At 44.4% G+C, this 25,643-nt stretch overlaps 1 protein-coding gene across 1 annotated transcript in view; it reads right to left on the bottom strand.

The window, feature by feature from the left end:
* ADAMTS12 (ADAM metallopeptidase with thrombospondin type 1 motif 12) overlaps positions 1–24,686 on the bottom strand; it is a 303,108-nt gene extending 278,422 nt beyond the window's left edge. Inside the window, exons 1-2 of the mRNA XM_038535470.1 lie at positions 24,305–24,686; positions 15,507–15,868 (exon numbers count right to left, since the gene is read on the bottom strand). Of these exons, the coding sequence (XP_038391398.1) occupies positions 15,507–15,868; positions 24,305–24,431 (489 nt within the window). The 5' untranslated portion in view covers positions 24,432–24,686. The remainder of the gene's footprint in view (positions 1–15,506; positions 15,869–24,304) is intronic.
* Between the last annotated feature and the right edge of the window lie 957 nt (positions 24,687–25,643).

Genomic DNA, 25,643 nt, shown 5'->3' with positions numbered 1-25,643 from the left:
CCAAACTTAAGGTAAAAATATATGTTTAAGAAAAAAGAAATAATTGAAAACATTAACTTATTTTGTCCAAAGACTAAATGATGAATGATTAAGTATATGTTAATTCTAGGGCACTGCAGATAAATGTGAATATGCAAAATTATTTACTTGAACACTGGAAAAGCCATTTTCTGGAGGACTGAATCTTCTAGTTTTCTGCAATTGTAACAGTAACATTAATAATAATAGTAACGATAATAGAAATGGCTATAATTTTCTTGAACATTTTCTCTGTGCAAGACAGTGTTACATAATCTATATTTCATTTAATCCTCACGGCCAACCAATAAAAAAGGTATTGTTAGATTAACCACATATTACAATCTCAGAGATAATTTGCCCAAAGTTACAGAGGTGAAGACCAAAATCTATCTAACTCAAGAGCCCACCAGGCTCTAAATACTATATGCCTCTCATCGAGGTAACCTCGGGAAACCTCCAGGAAAAATAATCACAAGAAAAGCTCTCATATCAACATCCTCCTTCTGCTACCCATCCATTTCCAAGCACAGAAGATGTCAGCACCCACCCCCTCACCACTCGGCCTAGAACACGATTTCTCACTCTCACATTTTGACATTTTAATTTTTCAGATTCAATTTTCAAGGAGAGGTTTTACCTAGCCATGTCATCATCACCACCAGCAGCAGCAGCACCATCATCATCATCCTGGTTTTGTACACGTTCTTACATGACAATCCATGCCTTGGCCCCATCGGTCACGTGGTCAGAGTGCCTGAGTTTGATGAGATAGTAGAAACTTTTCACCCTTCGTTTCTCAGACCAGGAAGCTGAGACTGCAGGTGTGAAGGGACTTGCCTTAGCGCTCTTGCTAGCTAGGAGCAGTCAGACACAAAGCACAGGTCTCTGGACTCCAGGTCCATTGCTTTTAATTAATAAAACCCTAAATATCAGTGGACTAGCTAAGGGATTAGAATAAAAAGGAAGAAAAGCCTGTTTGTCAAACTTGCATCTCTCTATTAAACCAGTTTAATGTATGGGATGCCTGGGTGGCTCAGAAGTTGAGGGGTCTGCCTTCGGCTCAGGGCGTGATCCTGGAGACCCAGGATCGAGTCCCACATTGGGCTCCTTGCATGGAGCCTGCTTCTCCCTCTGCCTGTGTCTCTGCCTCTCTCTGTGTGTGTCTCTCATGAATCAATAAATAAAATCTTTAAAAATAAGTAAATAAATAAATAAACAGTTTAACGTAAATAGAATTAACTAGTAAAAGAGTAAATCCTTTCCAGAGAAAGAATGTAAAGCACTTATAGTGGATCTCAAATTATTTCCTGGTCAGTTGCCATGGCTCCTGCCATCACAACCTTCCAAAGAGAAAAGAATACTGGCTGGTTGACTCCCATCCATCATCCAAGCTCAGATGTGTCCTCTGGTCCAAATGCAATTTCAAATGAATGAGGGTCAAGAAATTTTTTTTTTACACATTTAACCTATAATTATAACTGTGATTTCAGCCATTTCTTCTGCAACATAGCTTCAGAAAAAAAAAAAAACCCTCCTGAGGACTTATTCCGTATTAGCTAGCTCCCCCTTCCCACACCTAACACATACACGCACACACGCGCACACACACACACACACAGGGTCAGCTCCTCTATCTCCAATAAACTCTATCGTATCTGGAAGCTCTGCTGTGGACAGTCTATTTCCACTATTCTTTCTCTATGAAGCTACACAGAGATTGGGAAGGAGATAAGACATATCTTTTTAAGTTTATGTATTCATTTAAGTAATCTTTATACCCAACCTGGGGCTCAAACTCAAAACCCCAAAATCAGGAGCTGCATGCTCTTCCAGCTGTGCCAGCCAGGTGACCCAAGATAAGATATATAACTGGGATGACTGGGTGGCTCATTTGGTTCAGCATTTGACTCTAGATTTTGGCTCAGGTTATGATCTCAGGGTCATGAGATCAAGGTCCTCCTCCGGCTCCATGATGGGCATGGAGCCTGTTTAAGATTCTGTCTCCCTCTTTCCCTCTGCACACCCCCTGGCTCGCTCTAGGCTGTGCCCTCGCTCTCTCTCGAAAAAAAGAAATATCACCCAGTGCTCATCCCGCCGCCACTGGGTGTTATGCTATATGTTGGCAAATTGAACTCCAACAAAAAAATAATAATAAAATAAAATAATAAAGTCTGTAGGATGTGATGATGTCCTGAAAATGCTGATATGTGCATCTCTCCCATATCTATCTCTCTTCTTGGCAGTGGTGACTACAATTTATAAAAGTGACCATTATTTACAAAACTGATCATTTTTGGATTTATTGACTTTTCTCTATTTTTTTTCTTTATTTTCATGGTACCTACTCTTGTCATTATTTTCCTACTTCTACCTTCATTTGGAATAATTTGCTATTTTTTTCCCTTCTTTGTATATTTTCTTATTGGAGTTCAATTTGCCAACATATAGTATAACACCCAGTGCTCATCCCGTCATTTGCTATTCTTACTCTAAATTCTTGATATGATAGGATATGTCATTCATTTTTAAAAACTTTTTCTTTTAAAATAAAAAAAAGGGGCGCCTGGGTGGCTCAGTGGTTTGGTGCCTGCCTTTGGCCCAGGGCGTGACCCTGGAGTCCCAAGATTGATTGAGTCCCACATTGAGCTCCCTGCATGGAGCCTGCTTCTGTCTCTGCCTCTCTCTGTGTCTCTCATGAATAAAAAAATAAAATTTAAAAAAAAGAAAATAAAAGAAAAAAAGAAAAAAGAAATATAATTCAATATGAAATATGAGATACAATTTAATATAATTAATTTAATTTAATATATACTATGTATTATATATAACTTATGTAAACTACATAAATCAAATAATTCACAACTAATATATAATATATATTGTAAAATATAGAAAATATAAAATTATATAAGTTAAATAACTTATAGGTTATATAAGTCAATAAGCCTCGTTTTAGCTAACTGCTCAACTTCCTGTGTTCCTGCTGCAAAACTGCTAAAAAACAAAACATAATAAAAATAAGTAAAACACAGCAAGTGCACAGAAAAGGAAGGAAAGCCAAAGAAAAAGCCCAGAAAACTCACAAATTGTGGGGGGCGAGGATCAGTCATCAGAGATAAGCTGAGATTGTTGGAGGATCAGAAAAAGAAAAATAATTGCAAACCTAAAAGAAGAAAAAACAAAAAACCAAAATGGCGAGAAAGGAAGCCTGCTTGGAAGAAAGATGGAATATCTGATAATTCCAGTCAGGGACCATGGAAGTTGTGCATTTTTAAATTGTGTGAGTCATTCCTTAAAACCAAAGCAGAAATCAAGTGAGGAAAACATTTTCAGAGAAAAATGTCTATCAATGGGGTGGCGGTGGTGAGGGCAGGGCGGATTGGTGATGAAGGAAATCAGTGACATCAAATGGGACCACTTAGTATGAAAATGTATCATTTTGACAAATCTGTTTCTCAGAATAGCTTATTGCCCTCCCAGCCAATTTCACTGCTGAACCCTGATGGAATGTATAAGTGGGAATGAGGCTGAGTTAGAGACAGTAGATCTGATATAGGATGCACTGGGGTATGAAAGCCACTATTTTATTTTATTTTACTTTATTGTATTTTATGAAAGAGAGAAAGAGAGAGGGCAGGGGCAGGGGGCGGAGGGAGAAGGAAAGAGAGAATCCCAAGTGTGGAGCCTGACTCTGGGGCTCTTTCTCACAACCCTGAGATCATGACCTGAGCCAAAATCAGGAGTGGGATGCTTAATGGACTGAGCCACCGAGGCCCCCCCACCAAGTCACTCTGTTTAAATCAAAGCCTGAAAGACCTCAAGGAGGGAAATAAGCAAATCCAACAGCATACACCATTAGGAAATCTCAGAAGATCATATTTTTTAAAATGTATTTGTTTAGAGGAAGATTTTCAGTGCTTGACTCTTTGAAAAGCCTTAAGAGCAAATAACCATGTATAATCAATGAAGAATGCAAACAGGACAACTGTGGCATTACCAAATGGTTTCTGGAGAAACAGAGAAACCTATGCATATCTTCTCTAAAACCCTAATGTATTTAGTCAAGGATGCAGAACTTAATGGAAGTAAGGTGGTCTGGCCCAGAAGCAGAGGCTGCATCTCCTATTCCTGTCGTCTGTGGGGTACACAGTCATAAGTGGCCCTCTCTGCACAGTGTCCTCCTAGAACTGAGAGGAAAGCCTCATTCTTGCTTTGCCTTTTATTCCTAGACTTTCCTAAACATCTTGGAAGAGTCCACACTTACAATCTCTTAAGGGAATATTTATAAACATCAAGGTTTCTTCGTTCTTAACCCAAACTTAGCAACAGCAAGGCTCCATCCCTTTGGGAGTAGGAATGAAAGTCTAAACATTATCAGTTGTTAACGTCTGTCCTAGTCTTTGGAGGGCCAGGAAAGCCTATCTGTTCTCAACAACTTAGATGAAGACACCAAAACAAAAAATTATTGCTTAGCATACTCACCGGAGATAAGCCTAACGAACATAAGAACAACTGGAATTTGTCTTGGTAAGAGCTGTCTATGCCAAGGACAAGAGTTCTAACATAATAAAACACCACGGAGGACAGAAGAGCAGCAACGGATGACAGTGAGTACATCTGGCCACCATAACCCATTTTATTTGGCTCCCAAGGTCTCATGTACCAAAGTCTTTTTTTGAATCAGCTCTTCCACCCTTCTATCCATCAACATTGATTAGAACAGCAGCATCCCTCCTACTGTTTATCATTAGGCATTCAGACCAACAATTTGCCAAAAGGATACAATATATAAAAGGGAGAACTCAAACAGAGAACTGGTATCCCTGTGTTTGGTGGGCCAATGCCTGTCAAATTTTAATAGACATACAAATTACCTAGGAATTTTGTTAAAATGTGGATTCTGAGTCAGCAAATCAGGGCAGGATCTGCATTACTAACAAGCTCCCAGGTGATGCTCATGCTGATGTGCCATGGGCCACACATTTAGTAACAAGGATCCAATCCACTCCAATGACAGACCCAAAAAGACAAAAGGTCTCAACTAAGGTCACATCATTGGTAAGTACTGAGCTAAGACTTGAGCCCAGTTCCTCTGACTCCCAAATCCAGTGGGATTACTCCGTATGAAAAATATGCCAAGTCTCCAAAGACCTCGCTATAATCTCTCTCTGACATAGGTTGTCTGGTCAAAAACAAATCAGGTATGTCACACTGATGATCATCTCCAACAACCAAGCAGAACATTTCTTTAAGTTACAAAACCTAAAACCCAGGCCTCCTGTTTTCTCATCTTCTAAAATTCTTATTAATATCTGTTAATCAATGGAGACATTTTTGAAAGGAACTAAAGCTTGCTAAAAGCTAATATTTAGGTTCCCTTGGATGTACAATTCATACTGGATCAAAAAGAAGAGAAATGTTAATATATGAATATCAAGTAGGAAAATCTGGACATCTCATCTTCAGTGTCTGTAATGAAAACAGAAATGAGATGCAAAACAAAGTCTTCAGAGAAGAGATATATCGGGGGGGACAGAAGTAACACATCTCTAGGTGCATTTGTGTGGATTCATAAGCCAAGTAATCAACCCAGTAACAAACAGAGCATCTGGCCTCTCATCTCCCATAAGATGAGGGCCATTCCTTCTGCTGATCTGTGCTTGGTTCATAGAGAAGGCCCCTGATTCAAGACCTAGCAAAGGAAAGAATGTTGCTGTTTTAAATACAGTTTCTTCAGTTCTCTCTCTCTCATTTCCAATCCATCATGCTGGGAACTCACAAGACGGACTGGATGAACTGAAAAGGAAGCAGAAAGATGGCAAAGAAGGAGGAGGGAAAAAGCAACATTCATACTTATGAGCCTGTAACACAAAGCACCTATAGTTGAGGAGAGGAATCTCCCACCAGCCAGAGGCTCTGTTCCAAGGTCTCACGTCAAAGTAAGCATGGGTCTGACCAGGCAACCCCAAAGGTCAGGGGTCACAGGGAGTTCCTCAGCCTGGGAGCAGAGTTAGGGGATACACAGAGCATTTCTTTCCATCCCTCCTGGTGAGGAACAACAAACACTGAGACACAGGCATCCCACAACTCAAATGACTATTTTCTGCAAACGAGCCACGAAGTTCCAGATCAGGAAGTAAGGCAAGAAGCCATGCTGGGAAAGTTTTCCCACACAGTTCTGCCAATGCATTTCATTCCTTGGCTACATCACCCCGGGCTTCAGCCGGAGTTCAAGAACAAGAGGGCAGAAATGGTTACATTCTTTGATTCTATGGAAAAGAACCCACAGAACTTTCCATCTGGGCCAAGAACTGAACTGCACTTGAGGGAGTAATGTGCTATGAAGCACTCCTCTCTCTTCTCTCAATGTAGGCGCCATCATAGAGCATAGAGTTTTAAATGCCACTAATCTCATTTTTAGCATTTGCACAGCAAAACACAGAAAACACTCAATTCTTGTATTTTTAGAAACTAGAACCTAACAAAGTTTAAAGAGTTAAAATGATATAACAGCATATCCTGGCAAAAACTGAGATCTTGCTAGTTGGAGGCTGGAAGACCACACCAAGGCTTCATACTGTCCTGCATCCTGAGATTAAATTTCTTTTTCAAGCATACTTTCCATTTGTTCTGATGACAAAAATTAAAACTCTCTTCACCTCAATGTAAAGATGGCTAAACAAGGAAACAGAGGGATGCCTTCAAACATGGTTATTGGGTAGAAATGGTTTTCTCTGCACATCTTAGTAGGATCTGAGCATTTATGTAACTGGCTCTTCTTGAGAAAGCCTCCTCCCTTGTTCCCGCCCAAGCAGTTGTTCATTGGAGATCAGAAGCAAAGAGCCTATTAGTTTCAGGAAATAGGCACAGACTGGTTCTTCACCTTGAATTGAAGAAGAGATTGGGAAAAGTATTGACCAAGACTCTCAAGAGCTCAACGTAGAAGGATCTGTTATTAATGCAAATACACACCCCACTTCTCCATACTGCTGTATGAAACTGAGTAGCTCAAGCTTTGAGAAACATGCTAATAATGGATGACTGTGTCTTCATGTGGCTGTTACCTGGGGGCCACAGAGTGAGCCCAAATCCTATGAGTAAGGGACTCCGTGATTATTGTAGTAGCACACATTCGTGCAGACTGCAAGAAGCTGTACAAGGGAGACAGATGACATTTTAAATGGTGTCCCTTTCAGACAGATGAAGTTTAAAAGGCACCCATCTAAGTAGACAAATTACAAAAAGATGCTTCACTTTGGGTAATAGGATTATAAAAGCCCTTTTTTCCTCCTGAAGGAAGGATTTGGTTCAGTTGGCAGAGCTGAGCTGGATTCCAGCCCCTTGACGGGGTATTTTTGTGGAGTTGGCTAAGCACAAACTGCCCTGTGCAGCCCAGTTGCTTTAGGTTGGGGTTACCCCTCAGATGCATAGATATTCCTTGCAAGAAACATAAAGAAGGAGTAGAAACAAAGATGGGCCTGAGTATGGGGTGGGGAAATTTTTCTCCTTTCTCAGAGGCCTCGTGACTGGGCCCAGGACTCAGTAGAGAATTATGTTTCAGTGTACCCCTTAGCAGGGAGATGACCAGTGGGGAGATCCTTGCTATAGATCCAAAGGCCAGGTGCTTGGAGTCCCTCTTGGAGCTCAGCCTAGACTCAGCACAGCCAAGGTGAAGAGAAGTTTCAGGTGATTATGTGTATTATACCTTCCTTCTTTTGTATGCAAACTTTCTAAAAAGTCTGACTGAAAATTACAGTTTGGAATCTGATGTGCTTTGCAGAACTAAGAAAAGGCCTGACCCAGGCTGAGAAGAGATCAGCAAAGTTAATAGCAGTGTCCCCTTCCCAAAGTCAACAGGATGGCAGCAGTCACAGTGTTCTTAGAGTGATGAACCCAGAAGGGCCACATTGCAGAGCAACATCACACTGCCACGGTGAGGAACCAGTGCCCTGGGAACCCACCAGAAGGGATTCAGGGACGATTTAAGTAGACTGCATTCTAGAAGTCAATAGGTGGCGTTTGAGCCATTGTTTGGGTGGTTGAGGAAACATAATATTGTGAACCCCCAGCCTGGGAAGGTCTAGGGGAACATAGGGCAGTAAAAGGCTAAATGCCGAAATAAAACATCCATCCCTTCAACCACTATTTATTGAAGGTTTATTAAGGAACAGAGCTAAACATGATGAACAAGATGGGGTGAGGGAAAGAAAAGTTAGGCAAAAAAGAAAAGAAAATATCAGGTATTGTTGGTTCTTTTTAAAAATAATATAGACAATGTGATGGAACACTGGAGGCATCTACTTTAGATTGGTCAGGAAAGATGATAAGTTGAGATCTGAGAGATGAGAAGCAGCAGTTAGTAGAAATTTGAGGGAAGAGTGTTCTAGGCAGAGGGAACATGAATGCAAAGGCGATGAGGCCAGAATGTGCTTGATACATTTGGAAAACAGAGAGGTCAGTGTGATAGAGTATGAAGCAGGAGGGCAAGGTGATGGGGAAGGAGGGCAGAGAGGTGGGCAGTGAGCAGGGCAGGGTAGTGAGTCTGGAAGCCAGGACAAGACATTTGGATTTTATCCTACTGCGATGGGAAATAAGTAGAGATTTTAAGCAGCAGAGTGCACTGCTCTCTAAATGTGTTTAAAAGTCCAGTCTGGCCACTGTGAGAAAAGGCTTGCAGGGAATTAACACAGGAAGTGGAGGACACCCAGGAGGTCAATGTCATGGTCCAGAAGAGGCAGGATAGTGACTAGAACTAGGGCAGAGTTTCTCAACCTCGAAACTGTTGACATTTTGTACCATATAATCTTTTGCTGTGGAGGTCCGTTCTGTGCACTGTAGAAAGTTTCCAACATCGTTGGCCTCTACTCACTGGAAGCCAGAAGCAATCTCCCCTTCCCCAGTTGTGACAACCAAAAATATCTCCAGACATTACCAAATATCCCCTATAGGTCAAAACTACCATTGTTGAGAAAGACCGGACTAGGGTGTCAGCTTTGGAAGTGACAAGAGTGGTAGATTCTGCACATATTTTGATGGAAGAACTGACAAGATTTGTTGATAAGAATAAATATAGAGCGTGAGAGAAAGAGATGAGTCAATGATAGGATAATTCCATGGGGTTTGGCCTCGGCAACTGGAAGAATGGAGTTGACATGTAGAATGATGGGAAAGACAGCAGAAGGAGGGAATCAAGAGTATTGCTTTGAACATGTCAAATTTGAGATTCTTATTAGGCATACGTGTGGAAATGACAAAGAGCTGGAGTTCCAAGGGAATATCAGAGTTAGATACTACATTTAGTTGTTACTCACATACATATACAGAGGCAGATGATACAGATGATAGGCAGATGATAGATAGATAGATAGATAATAGACCAATAGATAGACACAAAAGACAGATAATTATACAAATTGATGATTAGACAGATGATAGATAATAATGATAGATGATGAGTGAACAGATGGATGGATGGACACACAGGTTGACAGATAAGTAGACAGCATTTGGGATTGATCAGGATCACCTAATAAGAGGGTGAAGTTAAAGAAGAAGGATCCATAAAGCCCCAGGACACTCTAATAATTAAAGATATGGAAAGGAGCAAAGGATGCTGACATAGAACTCTCAGAGTGGCAGGTAAGAGTAAAATCATGATAATTGTGGTGTCACTTAAACCAAGAGACAAAACTACTTTAAAAAAGGAATTGTGCCACATGGTGCTGAAACACAAGTACAAGGAAACCAGAGAGGCACCCCCTGGCAACACGAACTTCACTGATGCCTTGACAAGAGCAGTTTTAATGAGGTGTCCCAACAATGTGAGTAAAGAGATTCAGCTACTCCTACTAAACCAATAAGAGAACTAGATATTTTTCTAAAGTATTTGAAGCTGTTATCTACAACAGTGTGAGATAAGCAGGGCTGACTAATGGGATTATCCATCTCTTTCATGTAGGAATAGTATGTAAGGGGCATGTAAGGGTTAAGGCAGTCACTGAAATGAAGGTTCTTGCTACAACTTTTGAGACAGCTTGCACACTTAAAAATCTATAAAAAGGGGAAATGGCACTGGAATTCTTCAGACCAAAAAGAAATAATAAATCATACTAATGAGGCATAAAAATGTAGGTTACATCAGAGCAGACTCTACTCCAAACCTGCTCTGAATCACTGAGCTAAGTCTCACCTGAGAATAAAATGCAGCCATGCCACTGGGCCCCATCTTTCAGCAGCGGGGGAGACAGAAGAAATTGCTATCATTCTACCAGACTAATTTAGAATCAGAACACTCTCCAAAACAGAATACTTCAAGAATAAATATGAGTGAACAAACCAAGCAAACAAATTTGCAAAAATGGTTTCACTAATTTTTCCCCAAATAAATTCTCTGACTAATTAAAGTAAATTAAAAAAAATACAAGGCAATTATTGAGTCCATTTCATAGCCTCATTCTCGAATCACACTAACGACTTAATAGGTGGGAGGGCCTGTGGGCCCACAAAAATAGCCCACCTAATGGGTGATACATACAAAGATAAAGACTGGGAGAATTTCTGGTGAGAAATGCCATCAGAGTGAGACTTCTTCCCAAGGATCAATAGAATTCTCACCTTGGGAAGGAGGGAAAACCAAGCATCATGGACCTTTCAGTCCCATCTGTCAACCTGGATAGGTCTCATGGGAAGAAATGGGAGAGACCTACCATGTTCATGGATTGGACTAAACAAATGTCAATTCTCCAAATTTATATATAGGTTTAATAAAATTCCTACCAAAATCTCAGCAAATTTTTGTGGTCAGATTATTCTAAAACTTATATGGAAAGGCAAAGGAACTAGAATTACTAAAACAATTTTGAAAAACATAAAATGGTAGGAATCAGTCTACTTGATTTCCACACTAATTATATAGCTATAGTAATAAAGATTCTACTAGTAGAATAGAACATAAAACTCAGAAACAGACTCACAAAAATACGTCTAAGTGATTTTTGACAAGTATAGAGGCAATTCAATGGAAGGAAGGTAGCCTTTAAAAAAAGAAAAATGGTGCTGGAACAACTGGACATCCATAGGCAACAAGAAAAACAGAGAGAGTTCAAATGAACCTCTACCTAAGCCTCATATCTTACACAAAAATTAATTCAAAATGGATAATTACTTAAACATAAAACATACACAGAAGGAGGGGCTGAGGGCAGGAAGGAAATGGGTGTGTCTATAAAAGATCAGCATGATGAGGCACCTGAATGGCTCAGTGGCCTTTGGCTCAGGTCATGATCCCGGGGTCCTGGGATCGAGTCAGTTATCAGGCTCCCTCCAGGGAGAGAGGCTTCTTCCTCTGCCTATGTCTCAGCCTCTCTTTGTGTCATTTATTCATGAGAGATGAATAGATGAATAAAATCTTAAAAAAAAAATAAAAATAAAAGGTCAGCGTGAGGAATTGTTTGTCATGGAAATGTGGAGCATCTTGACTATATCAATGTCAAAATGTTGGCTATGATATTGTACAGTAATTTTGCAAGATGTTACCATTGGGGAAGACTGAGTCAAGGGTACATGGGATCTCTCAGTACTAGTTCTTATAACTGCATATGAAACCACAACTATCTTAAAATCAAGCATTAAACTGAAAAATAGAACTGAAAATAATACCTCTTTGAAAATTTTAATCCAGACTTGAGCTCAAAACAATAAAGAAAATCTCAATGTGCCAAAAAGGAAAAGGAAAGAGAGCTGAGTAGGAGTTGAAGCAGAGTAGCCCTCAAGAGAGAGTGCCATGACCAACTAGCTAGCTATTCAGATTAGGGTTCAGGATCTAATTCCCTGGTAGGGGCTGGAATCGAGGCTAGGGTTTAAGATAGAACCAAAAACCACATTCACTATAATAAAGCCTGAGCTGAGAAATACTGTCCCTGACTATGAATAAGAATTTAGGGATCCCTGGGTGGCGCAGCAGTTTAGTGCCTGCCTTTGGCCCAGGGCGCCATCCTGGAGACCCGGGATCGAATCCCACATCGGGCTCCCGGAGCATGGAGCCTGCTTCTCTCTCTGCCTGTGTCTCTGCCTCTCTCTCTCTCTCTCTCTGTGTGTGTGACTATCATAAAAAAATAAAAATTCAAAAAAAAAAGAATTTAAATTTTATATTTATTAAAATAATAAACAGCAAAATATTTACTAATTTAAGCATACAGTCCAGGCAATGGGAACCTAGACCAAGCCATCAGTGTTAATGGGGTACCCATGAAGGGTTTGAACCCCAATCCTATATCATGCCTAAGCGTGGAGTATAACAGTTTGCAGAAATCTCAGATAAATAGTAACAACAAACTAACCTCAGACAAATCGTTGTAGGGCCCCTGATAATAGCAAATCCAAAAATCCCCACGAGGATTCTCACAGGTAACGATTCCCACCGAGGATGATTAAACAACACAGTCTCTCCATCAAAGAACTTAGAACTAAGTTCTCAATCAACTAAACTGTTCAAAAGAAACAAATTCTATAACTTCAAGGTTATAAAGACATGAAGGGAGAAAGAGATGAGAATGGTAAAGACAACAGAGGGAGAGCTGCTGGGCTGGGACATGAGCTGACTCACTCAAGAGCAGGGTCCAAGAGGATGGGGACTAGGGCCATGTGGAAGGTATTAAAAGGAGGAAGGAGGTCACCCCACCCCCTGTCATGAGTGACCTTTCTTGGGTCTTCAGTTTGCAACCATCTGAGCCTGCTCCAAGGGAAGCTAAGTGGGCCTTAAATTATAGACAACTCCAAGAGAACACAGCCTCCAACATTAGGATGACTACATCTAAAGCAAAGAATATGCCAGCCCTGAGCCAGAGAAAGGAGGAGCAGATGTCCTGCTCCACATGAAAACGCTTCCTTCCTCAGAAAGCCTTCCCGAATGCCACCTCTGTCCTTAGGGGTAGGAGGGGGCCATCCTGTGAATTTGAGTGTGGGGTCATGTTTGGATGAGAGGGAAAATAAATATCCCAGAAGTCAGATCCCAGATTAGTGATTAGGTGAAATCAGACACAAATCCAACCACCCTCCAATCCAATCTCACCCTTTTGATGAGGAGACTGGTGATTATGGCAAATGAACTTGAAGCCGGCCAGCCTGAACGCTCACAGAAGGGAAAGAAACTCATTTGGATTTTAGTGCCTATTTTATAACTGTCCATTAGCCGTTCAATTCTGTATGAAAGACTCCAAAATAATTCCAGTAGATGGGTTCCTTTTTTTTTTTTAAGATTTTATTTATTTATTCATGAAAGACACAGAGAGAGGCAGAGACACAGGCAGAGGGAGAAGCAGGCTCCATGTAGGGAGCCCGATGTGGGACTAGATTCCAGGACTCCAGGACCACGTCCTGGGTCGAAGGCAGGCACTAAACCGCTGAGCCATCCAGGGATCCCCTAGATTGGTTCTTCTGGCAAAATCATTCAGCAATTTGAATCTAGAATTTTCCATCATCTTGGCTACATTAGTCCAAGATTAATCATTAGTTAATATTTGCCTCTTTGTACAAATGGGCTATACAGTCCTGATCTCAACTACTCAGTTCTGCTGTTGTAGTTGGAAAGCAGCCTTAGATAATATAAACACATGGGCTTATCTGTGTTCCAATAAAACTTCATTTACAAACCCTGGCCTCAATTCCACTAACTGCAGTTAGTATGAAACAGGAATTGGAATCTGAAAATGCCCACATGATAGTCAGGACTGCTCCCCGGGGCCATTTGAAATGGAACAGTTCTCAATATTCTGTGCCCAAGCCTGGAAAAATGCTAAACAGTGTGCTAGCTCCCTTAGAAAGCACAAGATGAAAAGAGGGGGCAATTGAGAGCAGCAGTTTCTCAACTCTGGCTACACGCTGGAATTATTGGGGGAGAGTTGCTACTTTAGAGTAATATTGGCTAATGATGCTAATTAATACCCACTTATGCTAATCTATTAGCTGGCAACACCTACCGCACATTAGAATTTCCCAAGGAGCTTTAAATAATCACTGATGTCTAAGCTCCACCCTCAGACCAGTTAAATCAGAATACCTGGAAGGACGGGTGGGGGGAATGGACACTTTTTAAAAGCCCCCCAGTGGATCCTAATGTTCAACCGGGGTTATGAATGACTGCTCTACTCCAGTGCTTCTTAAACTTCAGTGAGCATCAGAATCTCCTGGAGGGCTTATTAAAATAAGGGCTTCAAATAGATAGCAGAGACAGAAAGTAGATTAGTGGTTCCCCAAAACTAGGGGAGATGAAGGAATCAGAGGGCGACTGGTAAAAGGTAGAGAGACTCGGGCTCAAATTAACTGGTGCAATAAAGTTATTCAACATCTCCAAGCTTCATCACCTACTAAAAAGTAACCAAGATGGGGACCTGGGGGCAGAAGAGGACAATGTACATAAATCACCTCATAAACCACACATTCCAGTACCTGGCATATTGGAAACATTAAAAAAATGATAATAGCAGTCAATATCCATGGAGTGTATATTATTCCTAAGCACTCTTCTAAGGTGTTTATATATGTCAATTCATTTAATTCTCACAATAGGGCAGCCCGGGTGGCCCAGCGGTTTAGCACCGCCTTCAGCCCAGGGCCTGATCCTGGGGTCCTGGGATCGAGTCCCGCGTCGGGCTCCCTGCATGGAGCCTGCCTCTCCCTCTGCCTGTGTCTCTGCCTCTCTCTCTCTCTGTCTCTCATGAATAAATAAAATCTTTTTTTAAAAAAATTCTCACAATAGCCTATTACAGGGATTAGCAAAAATTTTTTTTTTTCCAGTGGAAGCCAGATAGCAATTTGGGGGCCTCATGGGCCATACAGTCCTGATGTCAACTACTCAGCTCTGCTGTTGTGGTTGGAAAGCAGCCTTAGAGAATGTGAACACGTGGGCTTATCTGTGTTCCAATAAAACTTCATTTACCAAAACCAAGAGGCAGTCGGATTTGGTCTGCAGCCCGTCCTTCGCCAAGCCCTGCTCGAGGAGGTGGGTTTGCCAGATGAGAAGACAAAGGCACGAAGGGATAAACCAACAGCCTATGTTCCCTACGAAGGATGACCACGAAGTCCACACCGTCAAGGACGATACCGCCGCAGCTGCTACCACCACCATCACTACTAGTGAGCCTCGCCCTTCAGCCCACATCCAGGCTTTCCTAATCCAAGAGCCGCAGGCCGGCCAGCCAGGGCGATACCCTCTGAGCGGCCTCCCTTCCCACCGTGTGGCTCCTGGTTTAGTGTCCCCTGCTCGGGGTGGCGGGCCCCCAGCACCCTTACTCTTCACGCCGCCCAGATTGCTCCATTGGACTCCTATGCAGGGCTCCCCAGGCCACATGGCAGCCGGGACCGTGTGCATCACAAGCGTTCGACTGGTGTGCACTGAATGTGTGGGTGAACCCACTGGTCCTCGGGGTGCAGGCCAAGGGGACAGGAGCCTGGGGGCGGGGAAGGAGGGGACGGACGCGGGCACTCACCAGTCCCTGGCAGGCGCTGAGTGCGGCAGTCCCCATCCTGGTGCCCTGTTGCAGAACCGTGCCCGTCAGGTGGCAGGGGGGCGCCGAGGAAGCCACCATCTCCACGTGGGACAGGTTCCCGTGTCTCCTCTCCAAGATATAGCTTTCGGAAAGAAATCCCTGAGTGACTGACAAGTTAAAGAACAGGTCCTTGTCCTCGTGTGAAATCCTGTAATAGGCCCGATCCTCCGGGCCAGCCAAATCTCTCCTCCTCCGGTTGCTGGTGATGGGAGGGTGCAAGCCATAGGACAGAAACCGCCCGCTGGCGTCTACCCGGACGGGGGCCACCACGTGGTATTCGGGCAGGGCCTTGATGAAATGCTCTGAAAGAAAAGGAGACAAAGAATAAAACCGAGGGCTGCCGGGGTGGCTCAGTCAGTTAAGCGTCTGTGTTTGGCCCAGGTCCTGATCCCAGGGTCATGGGATCGAGTTCTGCATCAGGTTGCCTACTTCTCCCTCTCCCTCTGCCATTCCCCCCCCACTTGGGCTCTCTGGTTCCATCTCTCTGTCAAAAAATAAAATTAATAATAAATTTTTTTTAAAAATCTTTTAAAAAATTTATTATTTAATAATAAGTAATAAAATAATAATTTTTTAAAAAATCTTTAAAAAGACTGATGAGCACTGGGTGTTATGCTATACACTGGCAAGTCGAACTCCAATAAAAATAAATAAATAAATAAATAAATAAATAAATAAATATTGAAAATTTAAATAAATAAATAAATGAAAAAACTGAGAGAACTTTCTGCTGAGTCTATGGCAAGGTAAACGCTCTGCCATTTGGAACTTAGACGTTAGCTTGTTGATTGCAAAATACTGCTAATGACCCGATGTTTCCAGGTCCTGTCCACCGCACAAGCACTGTCCCTATAAATTCCCTGAACAACTCAAATCGACTCGGGGGGGTCCCCCCCGGGGTGACCCGTGGCAGCCTGGGCCGACCCAGGGGCAGCGCTCTGATGGCAGATGCTTCAGCACAGACTAATTAAGCCGAGAATTCATTGACGAGGTGTACTGTTAGGAAGGGGCAAGGTCAGCACGAGGAATATTTCAAGTCCTGAGTTCGTTAATACAGATCACAGAGCTTCACTGTGTATCGTAAGGAGCTTAAGCACCTCAGGAACTTCCATTAACTCGGGTTCGAGAAAAATGCGAAGCAGCCCACCGGTGGGGTCCACTCTGAGAGGCCCACACCGGCCACAGATCGGTGCTTCATAGCGTGGGCAGGGTGCCTAAGGACACGTGGGTGTCTCTTTTTGTTTTTACAAAATATACAAAATAAAAATGGGAAGATGAAAACTGCCACTCTGAAAATGCAAGACGGGAACACCTGTTCCTTCCACACACAAGAACACACGGACCTTTGGCTTGTTCGTGTTTAAATCCCCAGCACTTCCTCCGCATCCTGATGTCTGAGGATAACAAGGAATCTAACTGGCAGGGCCTGATCATCACCCAGGATTACAGACTTCTTCAGGCAAACCAGTAGCCACTTAGAAAAATGACTAATCTTTTGGGGATCCCTGGGTGGCTCAGCAGTTTAGTGCTGCCTTCAGCCCAGGGCATGATCCTGGAGACCCGGGATCGAGTCCTGTGTCGGGCTCCCTGCATGGAGCCTGCTTCTCCCTCTGCCTCTCTCTCTCTCTCTCTCTCTCTCTCTCTCTCTCTCTGTCTCTTGTGAATAAATAAATAAAATCTTAAAAAAAAAAAAGACTAATATTTTGCTTTACAGGAAAAAAAGGAAAGAAAAAAGAAAAGGAGGAAGGGATGAAGCGAGGAAGAAAAAGAAAAACAAATTCCACTTGCTGCCTCCCAGATGTATTCCTTGCACTTTTCAGCTTACATTGCTTTGTTCATGTTACACCCCAACTACTGTGTCTTTTGCACTCTCTACCGATAATCCTGTTTATTCCCACTTATGCTTTGAAGTTCCCAACGCTAGTCCCCCTTCTTCTTTCTCCTAATGTCCCTGGTTGAAGTCCTCTCTCTCTCCTCTGCACCCCCAGGTCCTTACGTTCCATACCTCCCGGAACAGCCTCATTTTACAAAGCCTTTTGTTCGTCAGACTTTATTCCCTAAGCTTTTGGAGGCCAGAATCTTGCAGGTCGCAGGTGTCTGGCTCGTAACGTATTGCCGTATCAGTGAGCAGGTTTGTAGCTGATTAATTAAAAGAATTGGACTTAATGGGGGACATTTATAAAATGGCCTCCTTTCCCAGACAACCACCTTCCAACATATTTAGGAAATTGTTCATTTCTGCCTTGGATGAAATACAGGGCAGAGCACAGAGTTTTTACTCTTAGGTACTAATAAATAGTCTCAATATTTTAGATGTTTACATCTACATTTTTTTAAAAAAATCCAGAACCATTGTTTCTAATTGCAACCATTAGGAGCAACAGATCACATAGCAACATAGGCAAATCTTTAAAAACAATATTCAGTGAAAAATAAGATACAAGTTAATACAGAGCCATTGACATCAATGGAAAATACACAAAAACAATACACTACAAAGTCGGCCAGAACATATGCAAACAAAAAATACATATGGAACCCATTAAAATGGTTTTCCATGAGGAAGAATGAGAGTAGGGACAAAAATGCATAAAAAAAAATAAAGAAAGGGGTTTTGTACAAATCAATGACGCTAGTGTGCCATGACTGAGTCACATTGACTCAGTCCTCTATACTGCCTTCTCTCCATGGAATATCTGGACATATTTAGTATCAGAGTTTCACTGGCCTTCCAGGTTCAGAGCTTAGGAGAGGCAAGGCCAGGGTGGGTGGAAAAAGGGTGGATACAGTTGGCTTCCCTTCTATTCTTCTCAGCTTACTCTTTTCTTCTACTACTCACAGTGATGTCTCTGGCTTCTCCAGGGTTAGAAATAGATGGAAATTAGGGGCAGAAAAAGTCTTACTCAACAGTGCATAAGCCATCATCTTGAGGTGGGCCCAGCTGTGTGTGGTCACTGCCCAGAGGCTGACTTCTCCCTCAGGAAATGCTCCTCTGGGCCTATCTCTGAAGATGCATCTCAAAGAATTAAACAAGAGTTTTGAAAATATAAAATGAAAGATAAAGCTTGCCTAGGTTCCAGGACCTACTCCTCAAAGAAAAAAAGAGCAAACAAATTTAGGGCTCTTGACCCAGTTGCTTTCAATCTCGTGGGTTTTGAAGAAAGCCAGCATAAGGTGGCTATACAATAATCTAATGATAGTAACCATAGAAGCCACTTAACGAGCACTTGCTATGAGCCAGGTACCGTAAGTCTCTTCTCCTTCAGTACTTAACAATCTGTGACACAGATTCAGTAAATTCCCAGTTCATAGATAAAGAAACTGAGCCTAAGAGAGGTCACAGACCCAATATGCAACATTACTTACTACTGAAATCTCATGCTTCCTCTTTCAAAATCATGTTCTTAGCCACTGCACTTCATGTACATAAGCAGTTGCACTTGGGAGAGAGTTGAAGGGCAGAATAGTAGAGTAGAAGTGATACTACTGCTCCTGGGGATATGATCGGACAAGAAGAGGAGGGCATGACTTCTTTAAGAGGCCTCAATATGGGATCTCTGGGTAGCTCAATGGTTTAGTACCTGCCTTTGGCCCAGGGTGTGATCCTGGAGTCCTGGGATTGAGTCCTGCATCGGGCTTCCTACATGGAGGTTGCTTCTCTCTCTCTCTCTGTCTCTCATGAACAAATACATAAAATCTTAAAAAAAAAAAAAAAGAGGCCTCAATATGCTCAGCAGTACAGGGAGATAGATAACAATGGCCTGTTTATCCGGTAGAGTAACAAGAGATAAGACTAGATTTTCTTCTTGAGTTTATTGTAAATGAAGCAGCTAAGCCATGTCAGCCGGTAGGTGTGGATAGAAATAGGAGTGTGACTTATACTGGTGGCCTACCCCTAGTTGCCTTGTCTATACAAGGGCATCAAAATATGAGTATTTACCTCGTAGGGTGGCTATGAGGAGCTGGTGTATTAATACATGTAATAAGTGTAGAACAGTGCTACATTTATTACAGTGGCTATAATTAGTATTAAAGATAGACAGTTGGCCACCAAGGATCATTGTGTCATAAATAGATATAACCTCCAAGCAGAGACAGGGGAAAAGCCCACGCCCACCTTGGCTTCCTCTCAGTAGGTATTTTGTTTGGAAGAGGAGGCAGCTATAACCTTGGCCAGGAGAAAGCAGAGCCCAGAGGGGATATGACAGGAATGGAGAAAAAAACATGTCAGGAAATAATAATAGGCCCTCATTTTTTTACCTCAATTTTTACCATTGCTGCGGTCAAGCACAGCATTCAGAGTATACCAACCTGGTCTCTTGCTGTATCCTTATGGTTCTCTGGGACAGATATTACTAACATAGCCCCTCATCTCATTAGCCCTCATTCCCACCCCTGCAAAAAGACAATGAAGAGGGGTGAGGATTCGTTCCAGGGTGACCTGACCCCAGAGCCCTAACCCCGCTGCCCTTGCTGCTTCTCAAGGGTCTGCCACTGAGAACCAGATGTCAAGATGGGGCATCAACAAGGCTGTGGTTGTTGGAACTGAGACACACTGTAATCACATCACAGTCTGCAGCTTTACGGAAATACATTATCAGCCCTGAGCACCTCGCCTTACCTTACCTAAAATTAGACTCGAAACCCTCAGTCACAAGCATTGATGATACTTCATGAGAAACTCTGTGCGAAGCCTACTGGCACAAGTGCTTTTAGAAATACACACCACCAAGCGATCTTTAACCTTCTGCTTATGAAGAAAGGAGACCAGTGAGAGAATATTTATCTGCCAGATTTTATAGTTTTGGTAAAATCTATACTTAACTCTTTATACTGTGTATTTAATTTTTTTAAAAAGATTTTATTCATTTATTCATAGAGACAGAGAGAGAGAGAGAGAGGTAGAGACACAGGCAGAGGGGGAAGCGGGCTCCATGCAGGGAGCCCGACACAGGACTCGATCCCAGGTCTCCAGGATCACGCCCTGGGCTGGAGGCAGCGCTAAACTGCTGCGCCACTGGGGCTGCCCTATACTGTGTATTTCAATGGATTTCTAAGACTCTTTATTAAAAATGAGCAATTAAATTCTCTAAGAGTCAGAAGTTCATTTTCTTTCTTTTTTTTAAGATTATTTATTTATTTATTCATGAGAGATACAGAGACAGAGACAGAGAGAGAGAGAGAGAGGCAGAGACACAGGCAGAGGGAGAAGATGACTCCATGCAGGGAGCCCGACGCGGGCCTCGATCCTGGGACTCCGGGATCACGCTCTGAGCCAAAGGCACCTGCTCAAACCGCTGAGCCACGTGGGCTGCCCAGAAGTTCATTTTCATAATTCTCTTCCATGGAATGTTGCAACCTTTCGAGTATATTTTTGTCATAGGAAACTACACATGGCAAGATATAGAGGATTATGTTGATCCCTTCAAAGTTGGAAAATATGCCACAGGAAGCTGGATTTGCTCACCAGCCCTATGACTACTGACCTCCAGACCATAATTGCTTATGATAACTAACACAAATAAAATACCAAAACTGTGAAGTATCTTCTTACATAAAGAAGATATATGAAATAATTTCTTCCTTATTTTTTTTCAAATAGCATAGATAGGTGATTACAACGTTCATTTTGAAGCCCACGTGAACCATTTGCCTTGAAACACTTCCCCTGTTCCCGCACAAACTTGTGCAGCCTCAAGCACAACTCTACCACAGGCCAAACTGTCTGCTCTGTTGATTTCAGAGTCTCTGGGAGCAAAGGAAATCATAGCAACAGCCGGTGACTTGTAGACAGCACAAGGAACAAGGAACCCAAGGGGCTATCCCTGGCTGTACAAGAGAGGCAGTGTGTTATGTGCAAGACCAGTATTCCCCATTGTTCTGGTACTTGGTTGGGAACCAAGAAACCTTGTGGAAGTCGTTGCACGTTTATATATCACAAGTGAGTGATCTGGAAAGAATACTGGGCAGAGTGTCAAATCTGCCTCTTCTGGTCCCTGAAAAGACTGGATATACCTCTGTGCTCTTTCCCAGGGCTAAAATCCTGCCTCTGCCCAACCCATAGAACTAAAAAGAATGTTAATGATTACCTAGGATCAGAATGCTTCCAACCACGGGACCCTGTGCAATCCCCTTGGGTGAAGCGGCACTTAACAGGTGCTCACTGAATACATGCTAACTGACCCACTTCTAAGCCCCCCCCCCCCGCATTCCTCCTTGGAAAAATAAGGATGGCAGAGATGATATCTGAAATCATTTGCAAGTTTAAATGTGCAGAGATTGGGTGCGATTCAAAAATGTTGTCAGAGTAGAAATGGAAATCTAGGGACATTGGTTCTTTGTGAAATGATAGACTGGTCACTGGGGCAAAACCCAGGTCATCCTAGTCCCAAGAGGCTTAGAGTTTTCTCATCCCTTCTCTCCATCTCTCTCTCTTTCTCTCTCTCTCCCTCTCATTTGTTCTCCGTCTCTCCACTCGGTTCTAAATGACGCCTGCTCAGAAATGTCTCTGTTGCACCAAATGTGGATTACTTTTAAATCCATTGGTGAGCTGATTAAGAACAAATACTCTGGAGAAAGACTTTTAAAAATGGAAATTATTTTTAAAACCTAAGTTTCTGTGCATTGCTAATAAACTCAGAGCACTCTGCAGCTATTTTTCTTTTTCTTTTTTTTTTAAGGTTTTATTTATTCATTCATGAGAGGGATCCCTGGGTGGCGCAGCGGTTTGGCGCCTGCCTTTGGCCCAGGGCGCGATCCTGGAGACCCGGGATCGAATCCCACATCGGGCTCCCGGTGCATGGAGCCTGCTTCTCCCTCTGCCTGTGTCTCTGCCTCTCTCTCTCTCTCTGTAATTATCATAAATAAATAAAAATTTAAAAAAAATTATTCATTCATGAGAGACACAGAGAGAAAGGCAGAGACACAGGCAGAGGGAGAAGCAGGCTCCCTGCCCGGGGAGCGGGATGCAGACTCGATTCCCGGACCCCGAGGTCACAACCTGAGCCAAAGGCAGACGCTCAACCACTGAGCCACCCAGGCACCCCAATACAGCTATTTTTCAATATCAAATACTTTCACCACGTAATCCCAAAGGTGACCAAGAAAAATAAACATCTCTCACCTTCCAGAGAGAAGAGAGCAAGGCCCAGGGAGTATCTGCTCCACACTAGGCTAAATTCACTTACAAAGAAGATGGGGAGCAAGGAGAGCTGAAAGCCAACCCAGGAGAATGCGTATCTTTGAAGCAAATCATGTCCAAATGCCCTGGGAAGTGCTCACAGGCTTTGTCTGTGCTGCCAGAAGGGAGACTTTTCACAAAGAGGCTGTATTTCAAAGAAAAACAAATGCTGCTATTTTAAACTTGGGGGTGGGAGATGGTATCTGGAACGTTTACACAAGCAAGTGCTGGCTGATTGACATCTAACCCTGGTGTTCGGGCTCCAGCTTCCAAGGAAAGCAAAGGGGCTTGCTTCTGATGGCTCTCGAAGTCACAGCAGAGGAGTTCTCAGCAGTGTTTGAACTTTGCCACGTAGGCAGCCCCCTGTGTGGACACCCTCTACAAACACAGGCTGGCGAGCTGTCACCCAACTGATCCTGGTCATTAATGGGGTCAGAATACTAGGGCGGCTTCTCAAGGCCTGAGCATAGTCAGCAAACACTGGACTGTGCGCGTGTGCGTGTGTTGTTCTTATTGCTGCTAAGAGGACAGCCTCCGGAGCCAGGCTACCTGAGTTCAAAACCTCACTGCACCATGAGCTGGGCCCCTAAACTCCCCAAGCTTCCACAGCTTTAAAACAGGGACAGTAGCAATGGCCCAGCAACCCCAGAAGGCCCTTGTCGCTGGGTGCTGGGCTGACACAGGGTGCCTTAACGGTCTTGGCACATGACAGTTTCTCCAGCCACACGGGCCATTGCTGCCGCTCTGTCTTGTCCTAGAAGCCAAGGAACTCCCCACCAAACACAAAAGTGTCTCTGATCTTTCAAAGTCCAATAAAAAAAAAGCAGAGGCAGCAGCGCTGCTCCCCTCGAGGTGTTGGGTTTAAATAACAACTTGTCCGCACACCCCCTCCAGTGTTTTCCAGAGCATTGCAGCTCTCATCACAATCCCAAGGGGATGCAGCCAGCTGCACGGGGAAGCCGGGACAGGCAAAGGTGAGCCCCTACAGGGGTAATCCACCCCCCCCCCCAAAAAAAAAAAGAACTGTTATTTTCAAAACACAGACCTACATCTTTCCAGGAAACCAAAACACAGCCAAACTCGCTCAGCAGGGGGCCGGAATCACATTTCCCCTCCCCTGTGCAGAGCTGGAACTAACTAGAAACACTGCAATGACTGCCAGGGGCCAGATGGAACTTTAAAAAAAAAAAAATCATTTTCCCTGTTCAGAATTTGAAAAAGAGAGGACTGAAACAGTGCAGCACTGAAAGGGGAGACAAAAGGGGGTGGAGGGAGGCGTTACCAGCTACCTCTTGGGCCTTTCTGCTGCAGCAACGGGGTAGAGAGCGGGGCACACTCGCCTTTGGGGGAGAATTCAGGACTGGCCACTTTCAGCACGGAGCTCTGAGACGCCCCGTGTCACTGAGCTCCAAATTTCCTTAGGTCTCCGCCGAACGGTCTTGCAGGGTTCAGCCGGAGGGGGAGGGGAGGGGGAGGGGGAGGGGAGGGGGGGAAGCAACCAACTTTCCACGCGTCTCTCCGCCACGGCTTTCAAAGGAAATAAAGAAAAGCCACTAACCTTGCCTCCTGTCCGGGAAGTGCACCGGGCCGGGCTGAGCCTGTGTCCCATGGCAAAGGGCCCCAAAGTTAAGGAGGTGAGCTACAACGGAGAGCCTTGCAAGCCAGCTCCTCCGGGCACATGGCATGGTTCAGTTGTTGGGGGCAGAAAAGTCAACGCGGTCTAGCGCTCAGCTCAAGGGATCAAGTCCCCGCCCGCGGCCGAGCACAGAGGCAGGGGACATGGCCCAGGGGCGGGACGGAGCGGAGCGGAGCGGCCGCCAGGGGCTGGGGACCTCGATCCCCCCTTCCCTGCCCAAAGGGGACTGACTGAGCGGGCGGCGCCTGCTTTCCGCGGGCCGTGGACCGGCCGCCCAGCCCCGGTCCCCAGCCCGGGTCCCCACCCCAGCTCCTCACCCCGGGTCCCCACCCTCCCGCCCGCCCGCGGCCGCCGAGCCTCCGGGCCGCGCATCTTCCCGCGGCCTCCCGCCCCCGCGCCGCCGGCCCCGCCCAGAGCCCGCCGAGCCGGCCAAATAGGGGAGGCCCGGGACAGGCACCCGGGGCGGGACCGCGGGGGGGTGAGCCCCCCACCCCCGGCGCTGAGGCGGAGGTGGGCCCGGGACCCCGCTCCCTCCGCCTCTCCCCTGCCAGCTCCCCGCCTGGCCCTGCGCCGCGCAGACCCCTCGTGCGCCAGGCCTCTTGGGGTTCCCTTCCAGGGCAAGCTGGGGCTCCCACTGATGGGCAGTCTCTCTCTTTGCCGAGTCACGCAGAGCGGAAATGGCCTGCACTCATCTTCGAGGTCCACCCTGGGCAGGCCCCTTCAGGGGCACCCAGAGATGAGGAGACCAATGGTTAGGGCCCCACGCGGAGCCTGCGGGTCCCCCAAGTGCTTCTCTACGTTTACAGCAGGGCCTTGCCCGGCCCCCCTCCACTCACCCAAAGGGAAACCAGGACAGTGGGGGAGATAAAGAAGCCTGAGACCACGTGAAGGTGTTTCTCCAGTTTACCTGCACAGGCTGCTCTGGGAGGGGGACACCCATTGGGCTCAAGCTTTACCTTGAGGAGAGAATGCTGCAAACCAGGGAGCTTGCCAAAGCATCCTGAGAATTTACTGGATAAACCAGCCAAGATTTCACACCTCTGGGCTGAAACAGACCTCCTTACCCCATTCAGGAGGAATTTGACCCCATACTGGTCCTCCATGGCTTCTAGCCAACCAGATGTGTTCAGTGAGAGGTGCAGGAAGGCGAATCCCTCAACCTCCTGCAGGCCTGGGCAGCCCCGGCAAGCAGGGATCCCAGTGCCTCTTGGTCCTCACCGGCTTGGGGTGGGTATGAATCCTTCACACTGGATACATACCC

Source organism: Canis lupus, chromosome 4 (assembly GCF_011100685.1).
Source record: "Canis lupus familiaris isolate Mischka breed German Shepherd chromosome 4, alternate assembly UU_Cfam_GSD_1.0, whole genome shotgun sequence".
Classification (NCBI taxonomy): domain Eukaryota; kingdom Metazoa; phylum Chordata; class Mammalia; order Carnivora; family Canidae; genus Canis; species Canis lupus.
Note: the sequence above shows the minus strand (reverse complement) of the source record. Positions and strands in the feature narration are given on the sequence as shown.